This window comes from Schistocerca piceifrons, chromosome 8, assembly GCF_021461385.2.
Source record: "Schistocerca piceifrons isolate TAMUIC-IGC-003096 chromosome 8, iqSchPice1.1, whole genome shotgun sequence".
Lineage (NCBI taxonomy): Eukaryota > Metazoa > Arthropoda > Insecta > Orthoptera > Acrididae > Schistocerca > Schistocerca piceifrons.
Window position 1 is genome coordinate 491686526 of NC_060145.1, and position 12804 is coordinate 491699329.

Below are 12804 nucleotides of genomic sequence, written 5' to 3' on the forward strand. Positions count from 1 at the left end.
ATTGGGTTTATAGTCTTTAGAAAGTGTGTAGAAGGTAGGTGTGTGGGACATGGTAGGGGTGAGGAGAAAGCATGACTCACAGAAGAGGCTCTGAAATGGGCCTAAAGATTTAAGGAGGGACTGTAGATCAAGCTGTATCTCTGGAATGGAGTCACTGTGGCATGGTTTGGAGGTGGACAGATCTGACAGCTGGTGGAGTCCTTCTGCCAGATAATCCCTGTGGTTCAAAACCTTTGTGGGCAGGTAGGATTATAAGGTTGGGATCAGTTTTTAGGTCATGGATTGTGGTTCTTTCTTCAGATGTAAGGCTATCTCCCATGCTGAGTAATTTGGGGAATTACGGTGACGCAAGGTTTCAGGTAACTGGTTTGGGGGCAGTGGGGATGGATCACTGTGGATGGTGGAGTGAACTGAGTCAGTCAGGATTGAACAATGGCTTTTGGTTGACTTTGATTTATAGAGTTGTGTCAAAAAAGTGTTTCCACTGTATGGACCTGCCGAGGGAGAGAAAGTCATTAACAAGGATGGGGCACTCCCAAATTCAATCGTGCTGTACTTGCTAAAGACCTTCTTGCCTTCACACTTTTCTGCCACCAACCCTACGAACCAGACTCAATCCAAAGCCAATGTTGAACCCTGAGTGACTCAGATCACACCACCATCCACAGTGATCCACCCCTTCGCCCCCAAATCACCCTTTATTAACATTTCAGCATTTCTTGACCTGAAACCATGCCTCACCTTCATTCTCCAAACCCCTCAACATGGAAACTAACTTCACATCTTAACAAAGAACTACAATCTGCCGCCTAACAACTGATCCCGACCTTACAATCGTACTTGCCAACAAAGGCTCGACCACTCTAGTTTTGAACTGCAGGGATTACCTTGCGTAAGTACTCTGCCAGCTGTCAGAACTGTCCACCTACAAACCCTGCCACAGTTGACCCCATTACAGAAACACAACATGTTCTACAGTCACTCCTCAAATCTTTAGGACCGTCCTACATCCTCTCACCTGAGTGTCTCAGTGTCTCTCTCTCTCTCTCTCTCTCTCTCTAACCCCTATCACTCTCCATACTCCTACCTTCTATACATTTCCTAAATCCACAGACCCAACCACCCAGGATGCCTCATTATGACTGTTACAGTGCCCCCATTGAGAGAATCTCTGCTCTCATAGACCAACACCTTCAGCCTACTACCCATAATCTACCGTCCTACATCAAACACATCGACTATTTCCTCCACTGAATCTCCACAGCTCCTGTTTCTTTACTACAAAGTACGCTGCTCGTTACTGTTGATGCCAGCTCCCTCTATACTAACATCCCTCATGCTCATGGCCTTGTCATTATTGAACACTACCTTTCTCAGTGAGTTGAAATGTGGCAATGTGGTGTGCACAACTGACCATGCTTCAGATAAGCAATAGCTCTAAGAACTTCATATGATACATAAGAATATGAGGTGGCTTCAGAAAGAAACCCGGTTGTTGTATGAGCAATAAAACAAAAGTTCTAGCCTTTTTAATTATGCAAGAACCGATTAGTATGCTGTGGGATGGCAGACAGATGAACAGCCAGAGTGGAGGTAGCGTGCCAAAGGGTTACGATAAGAGCCAAGTCAGGGGCGATAGACCAGCACAGTGACTTGCAAGAATGTGAAGGCAGAAGGACACAGAAAAGCCAGGGGCAGCTTAGAAATACGACACAGCATCCACAGGCGGACACCCCTTGTGGGCGGAGAAGGTGCACTGGTCCTACCAGAGGCTGCTGAAGGGTAAAAAAGTAATTTGTTTGAAAAAACTTTAAAGTAGACCAGAGGGGCAGAGTAAAATTTGCAGAAGAGTGTAAATCAAAAGTGTAATTGTTCAGAAAGCAACAGGGAAAGTATAAGGTAAAATTTGTCTGTTTTAAGGCCAGAGACAGTGGCTGATGTCACAAGCGGTTTAGTGGGGGAGAAGGAGCACACATCGTGCCATTGTTGAGAACTAGCAGTTAGACCGGGGAGCAGTACAGATGGCCGGCAGTTTCGCTCCCACAAGATTACCAACTAAGTTTTGCTTTTAGGCTAAATCTGCATAAGACCGTGACAAAGTAATGCTTGCGTAGGTGGTGAAGTTATTTTGACTGTGAATGAATGTTTATCTTAATATGTGACAATTACTGAGTTATAGAAACAAATAGTTAATTGAGCAAAGCTTAGTACACACAACAACATGACAGTCATCGAACACGGTGAGTCAGCTGCTGTGCTCAGTCCTGCTGTTGCAAATTCTGTTTTTGCTAACTGCCAGTGATCTTTGTGACCAATTGGTTATGATCTTGCTTATTTTTATGTGGGTTATCAAGTGTAAGAATGGACTGAATTCCGTGGCATCCGGTAATACAAGATCCTGGCCTTGTGCACTGGACTGAACAAGAGCAAAATTCATATGTAGTGGGTCACTTAAGGGGCGATGCCTTTCAGTGGACTCAGGAGGTGGCTACTGGGTGCAAAGAGTTCACAGACTGAGAAAAGGTTTTTAGAGTAATACTTGTATCTGTAGTAATGAACAGTCCCTTTTTCCAGATATATCAAGGATCTGATGCCTTCACAGACTGTATTAACCTCCCATCCTTGTACAGAAACATGTCTCGTATGCCTTGTCTCACTATTCAGCTGCCTCCTCCAACATTCCCACCATCCGGCCACAAACGAGGGTGACTCAGTTACTCCAGTCCTGGGTGGTACTGAATCACAATCTCTACCAGGGTTTTGATCACCTCTCATAGAAACCTTAAGTGAGAAACATCCTATCCACTATCCCTTACAACTTCTGTGCTGTATTCTACATGGGCGTAACAACCAACAAATTGGCTGTTCCCATGAATAGGCACAACAAGCTGTGACCAGGAGACAGTTGCACCACCCAGTTGGTGAATATGCTGCCCAACACAATGTACTTTACTTCAATGATGGCTTCAAAGTCTGTTCCATCAGGATCCTTCCAGCTTTTCTGAATTGCACAGATGAGAACGCTCCCTGCAAGGTATCATGTGTTCTCATAACCTCTGGCTTCAGCCTTCACTAGAACCACCTGACTGCACCTAACAGCCCTATCCTGTACTCACCGCATCTCTGCATGCTCACACAAGTAGCACACTTACCCTGCTATCCTTCCCCCTCCCTGTCCCAGCCTCCTCCTTACCCCCATCACTCTGATTGCTTCTCCTATCAGGCACATTTGCTCACAGCCCAGAGATAGTGTTCATGTGTGAGAGTTCTGCTTGTGTGAGTATGAGTGTGTTTTCTGCATTAGAAGAAGGCCATTGGCTGAAAGCTCACACGTATAGGAATCTTTTTCTTGTGCCTGTCTACAACTCAACATTTCGTCTCTATGGTGAGTAGCAGTCTTATCTTTTTCATAATATTGTCTTTATTCCATCCTGGATTTTCATTGTTTGAACAACTGAAAATCATACTGTCTGCACAAACCTTGCCAAGTTGTGGTGCCTTGTCCGCTTCAACATTACAGATAACTGTACCATAGGTGCAGCCACAATTGAGGAGTACTGAGAATAGTTGAAAACAAGGGAAACTACAGCTATTACTTTTTGCAAGGGTATACTGCTCTACTATATGGCTAATTGATGATGGCTTCCTTTTGGAGAAAACATTTTAGAGGTAAAGTAGTCCTTCATTCAGATCTCCAGGTGGGAATTACCCACAAGGAAGACATCATCAGGGAAAAAGAAGGTGGCATTCTACAGACTGGAGTGTGGAATGTTAGATCCCTTAATTGGGTAGGTAAGTTAGAAAATTTAAAAAGGGAAATGGATAGGATGAAGTAGATAAAGTAGAAACCAGTGAAGTTTGTTGGCAGGATGTGCAGGACTTCTGGTTAGATGAGTACAGTGTTATAAATACAAAATCAAATGCAACTAATGCATGAGTATGTCTAATTGTGAGTAATAGACTAGGAATGCAGGGAAGCTACTACGGACAGCATAGTAAACATATTGTCATAGCCAAGATAGTCATGAAACCAGCACTCACCACAGTAGTGCAAGTATAAATTTATATGCCAGCTAGCTTTACAAATGAAGAACAAATCGAAAGAATGTATGATGAGATAAAACGAATTATTCATATAGTTATGGAAGAGAAAAATTTAATTATGACGGGGAACTGGAATTCGGTAGTAGGAAAAGGAAGAGGAGGAAAAATAGTAGGAGAATGTGTACTGAGGTAGGAATGAAACAAGCAGCCACCTGATAGAATTTTGCATAGAACATACAGTCATCATTGCTATCACTTGGTCTAAGAATTATGAAAGAAGATTGTGTACATGGAAGAGACCTAGAGATACAGGAAGGTTTGAGACTGATTACGTAATGATAAGACAAAGATTTCAGAACCAGATTTTATACTGTAAGACACTTCCAGGGTGAGATGTGGACTCTGATCATAATTTATTGAGTATGAACCGTAGATTAAAACTGAAGAAAGTGCAAGAAGGTAGGAAATTAAGCAGATGGGACCTATATAAGTCGAAAGAACCAGAGGTTTTGAGACTTTCAAAGGGAGTATTGGGCAACGATTGACTGAAATGGGGAAGACAATACTGTAGAGAACGAATGGATAGGTTTAAGATGTTAAATAATGACGGTACCAGAGGATCATTTAGTTAAAAACACAAGGCCTGTCACACAAGACATCAAATTTATTGATGTGTTGGAATAACAGTTTTCCAGAGACACATTAGTCTCAACTTTATCTTCGATAAGGATAGAAGAAGCTGGAACAATGAATAAAAATTTGTGCCATGGCTGGGACTTGAACTCATATTTCTCTGGAAAAATCTTATTCCAACAGATCACCTATGCCTGAGTTACAGGTAGAGTTTCCCCATTACATACAAACAGGCAGGGCAGGGAGGTACTAATGAAATGTGTTGGAGAGCCTCGCCAATAGTGATGATGTGAGAAGGGGAAAATGGGCTGAAGGTTTGAATTGGTTTGTGTTAGGGAGGGCATTGGACTTAGATAGTCTATGCAGCTGTGGCAGCCACAATGCTAAGGTGGTGTAGTGGCTAGCACATCTGCCTAGTAAACAGGAGACCTGGATTCAAGTCCAGGCTGACACACGAATTTTAATTAATTGCTTCAGCTTCTATCCTTATCAAACATTGAATTTAATTTATAAAATGAGAAAATATCAAAATGCAGGAAATGAAGCATGCAAAAGGGAATACAGATACCTAAAAACTGAAAGGGATAAAAAGTATGAAATGTCTACAGGAAAAGTACAAGTCTACAGAAGCATGTATAACTTTCTGGAAGATAAATATCACCTAGAGGAAAATGAGAGAGACCTTTGGAGAAAAGGGAGACATCTGTATGAATATCAAGAGCTCAGGTGGAAAACCAGTACTAAGCAAAGAAGGGAAAGCTGAAAGGTGGAAGGATTATATATGAGGGGAGTGAAACCGAAGGCAAAAAAATAGAATGAGAAGAGGGAGTAGAAGGGACAGACAATTGGAAAGAAATTAAGTAAACTGTTTATTATTTCAAAACTAATCACAATAGTTGTTAATAAATTTATCCCACTATGAGACATGATGGTCAAGGCCTTCATGGAAAAAGTTTGTGGTTGCCTACTGAGCCACGATTGTACCCATGTGTGCACCTCTTCATCAAAGTAAATCACAGCCGCGGATGTATTTTTTGAGGGCTCCAGAAATATGGAAATCGCAAAGGGAAAGATCAGAACTGCGTGGAGGATGTGTAAGGTCTTCCCAGTGAAACTTCTACAGTATAGTCAAAACTGCCTTGGCAACATGTGGGTGGACACTTGCAGGTTGTTCTTACTATGCTGCAGGAGTTTCGAAGAAAAATGTTCATGACCGTCAATTGGTTTCGGACTAAGAGCTGCATGTCTGGGTACAAACATGGTTCCATCGGAAACCGCAAACATTTTTTTCATGAAGGCATTGATTGTCTTTTCTCACAGTGGGATAAATGTAGTAACAGTTATGGCAGTAATTTCCAGTAAGTGTAGTATATATTTTTCAGGATACAATTCAGTTGTCAGTTGCAAATATATTTCTATTACACATTACTAAGTAAGTTTCTGTAATATGCATTTTATACTTCGCATAAATGTATAGCTGAGATCTAAAGATTTATAATATGACTAATTTCCTAGGCTCCTGAAGATGACAAATTAATTTGTTGAAACTGGTAAGGTGTAATAAAAATATATTTTCAACAGACAACTGAATTTTATTCTAAAAAGTGAAAAGTTTGTTTACCATTTTTCCGTCTGTTCTGTTTTCATATTATTGCCCCCTTGCACGTGAAGATGAGATGGGAGATACGATACTGTGAGAATTCGGAAAAACACTGATAGATCTAAGCTGAAACTAGGCTGTTGGAATAAACGACATAACCTCAGAATTGATGATACCCTCGGGAGAACCAGCTATGACTAAATTATTCCACCTGGTGTGCTAGATGTATGAGACAGGGTAAATATCCTCGGATTTCAAGGTTAACAGTAAGAGTAATAATTCCAATTACAAAGAAAACAAATGTGATTATTACTGAACTATCAGTTCAATAAGTTTTGGTTGCAAAATACCACAGGAGCTATTTACAGACGAATGGAAAAGTGGTAGGAGCTGACCTTAAGGAAAGATAAGTATGGGTTCTGGAGAACTGTATGAACATACGAGGCAATACCATCCGTACGGCTGAGCTTATAAAGACAGGCAAAGCTATGATTACAGCATTTGTGGATTTAGAGAAAGCTTTTGACAGTGTTGACTGGCTTACTTTCTTTGGAATTGTGGAGGTAACAGGGATAAAATAAAGGCAGCAAAAGGCTACTTACAACTTGTACAGACACCGGATGGCAGTTATGAGAGTTGAAGTGCATGAAAGGGAAGCAATTGTTGAGAAGGAGTGAGACAGGATTACAACCTATCCGCAATGTTATTCAATCTGTATATTGAGCGAGCAGTAAAGGAAACAAAAAAGAATTTAGAGTGGGAATTAAAGTCCAGGGAGAAAAAATAAAACTTTGAGGTTTGCCGATGACATTGCAATTCTGTCAGAGACGGCAAAGGACTTGGAAGAGCAGTTGAACGTAATGGACAGTGTCTTGAAAGGAAGCAAAACAAGGGTAATGTAATGTAGCCAAATTAAATCAGCTGATACTAATTTTGGAAATGAGACACTAAAAATAGTGATGAGTTTTGCTGTTTGTGCAGCAGAATAATTTATGATGGCCAAAACAGAGTGAATGTAAAGTGTAAACTGGCTGGCAAGAAAAACGATTTCTGAAGAAGAGGAATTTGTTAACATTGAACAAAATTTTAAGTGTTAAGAAGTCTTTTTCGAAGGTATTTGTAGCCTGGTGTGCAAGTGGAAAGTGGGTGATAAGCAGTTCAGACAAGAAGAGAACAGAAACTTTTGAAATGTGGTGCTACAGAAAATGCTGAGGGTTAGATGGGTAGACCACATAACTAATGAGGAGGCGCTGAATAGAATTGATGAAAAACAAAATCTGTGGCATAATTTGACCAAAAGAAGGGATCAGTTGATATGACACATTCTGAGACATCAAACAATTATCAGTTTAATATTGGAAGGAAATGTGTGTGTGGGAAGGGAGGGGGGGGGGGGGGGGGTAAAAATTGTAGATGGAGTCCAAGAGACGGATATAGTAAGCAGATTCAAATAGAAGTAGCTTGCAGCAATTATTTGGAGATGAAGAGCCTTTCCTAGGACAGAGTAGTGTAGAGAGCTGCAACAAACCAGTCTTTGGACTGAAAACCACAACAGCAACTTGCATCAAATAATTGAGTAGTGAATTACAGTATTTCAGTCAGAGGTGTTTCAAAATTATAACACTCGTCACATTCGTGTTTATGGCATCTCTTGGTATTTTGCTCCTGTCCCTTCTTCATAGTTTAGACAAACCATTTCCAGATCTCTTCCTGTTAATTTGTTACTTTTCAGTATCTCCTATGTTTATTTCCATTGCATTCCAAAGTTGCCCACTATCTTCGCAGATCCACTTTTCTTTCTTTTATGAATAGGATAGATTGCTGCTTACTATGAAGGTGACACATTGAGTGAAGTACAAAGCAAAGAGTGTTACACATTGAGCTTTCTGCCAGTCTTCTCCAGTGCAGTGTTAGGAGACTCCCATCATCCCCATCCCTTTTACAGCCCTACCCGGCTACCCTCACCCCAACCCCAACCCCAACACATTGGTGCTTCCATTCAACACAGTTGCATCCTGGCCAGAGATAAATCAGGTGTGTTTGAGGTATGGGTGCTTTGTGTGTGTGTGTGTGTGTGTGTGTGTGTGTGTGTGTGTGTGTGTGTGTTTCCTTTCTGAACAAAGCTTCAGACAAAAGCTCAATGTGTAACATTTTTTTTGTTGCACCTGTATGCAACTGAATGTGTCATCTTTATGGTGAGTAGCACTTTATCCTTTTCATAATGTTGTTATTGTGAAAAAGAATAGTTGCTACTCACAAAATAGCGGAGATGCTAGGTCACAGATTGGCACAACAAAAACACTGTCACAAAATAAGCTCTCGGCCAACAAGTCTTATGTCAAAAAGAGATGGCACACACACACACACACACACACACACACACACACACACACACAAAAACACACAAAAGCGCAACTCACACACACATGACCACAGTCTGTGGCAACTGAGGCTCCACTGCAAACAGCAGCAGTGCATGATGCGAGAGGTAAGCAGGTGGCGGTAAGGAGGAGGCTGGAGCAAGAAGGGGGAGTAATAGCAGGGTAGGAGTGGGGGACTGTGGGTGCTGTTGTGGAGTGTGCAGAGACGAGGTGCAAAGAGGCTAGGGCAGTTAGTTGCAATCAGGAGTTTAGACGGAGGGTGGGGGAGGGTTGGGATATAGTGGAAAAGGAGAGAAGTAAAAAGTGTGTGGGTGGAATAGAGGGATGTGTCATGCTGGAATGGAAACAGGGAAGGGGCTGATGGGTGAGGACAATGACTAACGAAGGTTGAGGCTAGGAGGGTTACAGAAATGTAGGATATACTGCAGGAGAGATCCCACCTGCAGAATTCAGAAAAACTGGCATTGGTGGGAAGGATGCATATGGCACAGGCTGTGAAGCAGTTATTGAAATGAAGAATGTCATGTTTGGCGGTGTACTCAGCTACAGAGTGGTCCAGTTATTTCCTGTCCACAGTTTGTTGCTGGTCATCCATGCAGACAGACAGCTTGTTGGTTATCATGCCCATATAGAATGAGCACAGTGGTTGCAGCTTAGCTTGTAGATCACATGACTGGTTTCAAAGGTAGCCCTGCCTTTGGTGGGTAGGTGATGTTTGTGACGACTAGAGTAGGTGGTGGTGGTGGTGGTGGTGGTGGTGGTGGGAGGATGTATGTTCTGTCCAAGCTCCCAACTGCACTTAGCTGCCCTACCCTCTCTCCATCTCATCCCTGCACACTCCCCAGTAGCACTCACCATCCCCCACACCTGCCCCGCTATCCCTCCCCCTCCCCACCTGAGCCTCTTCCTTATTCCCAGCCAGTTGTCTCCCCCATTACACACACTCCTGATGCTGCTGCTGCTCGTAGTGTGGCTTCAGCTGCCACAGACTGTGGTCATGTGTGTGTGAGTTGCACTTGTGTGTGTGTGTGTGTGTGTGTGTGTGTGTGTGTGTGTGTGTCGTCTATTTTTGACAAGTGCCGTGTTGGCCAAAAGCTTATTTTATAACAGTCTTTTTGTTGTGCCTATCTGCGACTCAGTATCTCCACTATATGGCGAGTAGAGAGTAGAAACTATCCTTTTCATAATATTGTTACATTACATCCTGGATTTTCCATTGTTTGATCTTTCCATAATGTTGTTGTTTCTTTCTTTTTTCCTTAACTTGTGTGTGTCTGTGCCAAATTCTTCAGTGTTGTCCATTACCAGAGTTCTCACTGTGTTTGACTACTAGATAGTCTTATTTATAAAATGTATTAAATTCCTTTGCAGTTGCCATTTTTAAACCATGAGAATTTACATAGACCTGTAAACAAGCTATAATTTCTCTGCACAGTGCATAGCAGGGGTAGGCAACCACAAAGCCTTCACGATCTACTATTTCATACCATCATATCAAAGTTATCTACTTTAAAAAATTAAATTGCTACTTTTTTAATTTTTGGATACTGTTACTGTAAAACAACTATTTAAAACAAAAGTTTTAAATCTTCACTATTTATTCGAAACATAATAATTTTATTTCATAATATTCTCAAGTTTATTCTTACATTAATAACACAAGAATTATTTACATTTGATGTGATATCTGAGAAGCTGTTTTGTCAACAATGTACTTGACATTTGGTGTATAACTTGTGCACTTAGTCAAATACATGAGTCCAGATGTTCATCAGTCAACCTTGTTCTGTGTTTATTTTTAATAAAGTTCATATTTGAAAACAGTTTTTCACACAGCAACATTAACTAAGATAGGGTATTTCTCCTCTGGAATTAGAGGCCAACAGGTTTTGGGTTCTGCAACACTTTCGAGAAAAAAATCATTTTTAATGATATTATTTCAAGTTCAAGAGCTGCCCTACCTATGTCAAAAACTTTTGCAATGGAAGACGATATATTCAATAGTTCAATGTTAGCCCAAGGGAAAGATACAAACTGGGTTACCACTGAAATCGTATTGAAGTCTGAAAACCGATCAGTGAAATCTTCCCTCAAATTGGAGATCACTATTGCATGACATTCACTATTGTAAGGCATCTCACTTTCTTCTATTTGTGTCTTCAGAGTTGGAAAATGTCTTAATTCACTTCTCTTAAGGCAGCATTCCCACAAAAACAATTTTTCAGTAAAAGAATTTACTTCAGATATCATATCAGCAATATCTTTGTCATTGCCTTGAAATTTCAAAATCACCTCATTAAGCTTTTCTGTTAGGTCAATTAAGACAGCAAAATTCATAAGCCAGAGAGGATCTTCAATAGAAGCTGACAGACTATTCTCATCTTGTTCTTGCAAAACCAGTTTGATAGCCGGTAAAAGCTTGTGGAAATGTTGCAGCACTTTTCCCTTGCTGAGCAGTAAATCTCCCTACTGTAGTTCTAGTTAATTTGCCAAATCTTTGAAAACTCTTGTTTGAAGCGATGTAGAGTTGCTACTCGCCATATAGCGGAGGTGCTGAGTCGTGATAGGCACAATAAAAGATTCACACAGTCATAGCTTTCGGCCATTAAGCCTTTGTCAGCAGTAGACACACACACACACACACACACACACTCACGCAAATGCAACTGCATGAGTGTGTGTGCGCGAATCTTTTTATTGTGCCTATCGCGACTCAGCGTCTCCGCTATATGGTGAGTAGCAGCTTTACATCTCTGGTATTATTACATCCATCCTGGATTTTCCATTGTTTGCTTCTTTGAAGAGAATGAGAACTAATTTTGTCGACTATCTTTACAACAGTATTCATAAGTTCATTCAAATTTAAAAACTTTCCACACAGAGACTGCTGATGTAAAATACAGTGATAAGTTAAAACTTTCATCTCTTTGGCACAGAGCAATAAAACCACTTGTAGACCCTCTCAAGGCTGGGGCTCCATCTGTGCTAATGCTTACAAGCTCGTGGATAGGTATTTTCTTTGATAGAATGAGTTGCTTCATGGCAAAAAATATATCTTCTCCTCTTGTATGGCCTTTCAAAGAAATTACTTTCAAAAGTTCTTCCTTGACAGTAAAGTTATTAAAAACCATCCTTACAAAAACTGGCCACTGAGCAGTACCTGTTGCATCAGTGGACTCATCTAATTGCATTGAAGAATAACAGCACTCATCCAAATCTGTTTTCAGTTGAAAGAAAACATCATTAGACCTTTTTTCAACTCTCCTTGTGACCGTTCTTGATGAAAGTTGAATGAATTCGATGGCAGCAACTATTTCAGACTTGTTCTTGAAATTATGAAACAACTCGTCAGCAGCTTCTTGAAATGCTTCTTCTACGAATTCACCATCTTTGAAGGGTTTCTTCCTTTTCGCCATTACATTCGAAACACGATAAGAAGCAAGGGTGGCAGCAACACTTTTGTCTACTGGTTTTGTGAACATGCTTTGTTGAAAACTTAATTGATTTAAAAACTTTCCACACAGAGACTGCTGATGTAAAATACAGTGATAAGTTAAAAATGCTGGAAAACTTTCATCTCTTTGGCACAGAGCAATAAAACCACTTTTAGAACCTCTCAAGGCTGGGGCTCCATTTGTGCTTTCTTGATTTTCTCTTTTCTCAGTTAGGAGTTTACAGGAAACTCGGTGTTAACATGTGGATGCACAGTTTTGAAATGTCTCTTGACATTGTCTTTTTCACAAATGCAATCTTAGCGCCGCACAATAAACAAATGCATGTGCCATTTCTTTCTGTTACAAAAAATTTGTGTTCCCATTCGGAATGAAAATGATAAATTTTATGTTTTTTTGATACACAACTCATTATGCGTGAAGTCGCTGCACTACTCATACGTTCTCAAAAAGTGTCAACAAGGTATGCAAATATGCATGCTCAGTGATGAGTACTGACGGCACAAAGAAGTTCTACCTATGTCCTTTCCACGCTCTGTTACATTGCAGAAATTGGTGGTACGCAGCACAAAACTCGCCGCCTTCTCCTGACACGTATCTAACACATTTCACAAAGATGAATGAAACAGTGCAGCAATGAGTTGCGTGCAGATGGTGGCTGATTTAACTAATGTGGCAAAAAATTTTAGAGGTT

At 40.8% G+C, this 12804-nt stretch overlaps 1 protein-coding gene across 1 annotated transcript; it reads right to left on the reverse strand.

Moving 5' to 3' along the window:
- Positions 1–11510: 11510 nt before the first annotated feature.
- On the reverse strand, positions 11511–12074 carry LOC124712489 (protein ZBED8-like). The gene has a single exon (XM_047242784.1). The coding sequence runs from the start codon at positions 12072–12074 to the stop codon at positions 11511–11513; it is 564 nt and encodes a 187-aa protein (XP_047098740.1).
- Between the last annotated feature and the right edge of the window lie 730 nt (positions 12075–12804).

Excerpts from the sequence above, each read along its gene's own strand:
- LOC124712489 (XM_047242784.1), bottom strand. The coding sequence starts at position 12,074 with ATGGCGAAAAGGAAGAAACCCTTCAAAGATGGTGAATTCGTAGAAGAA.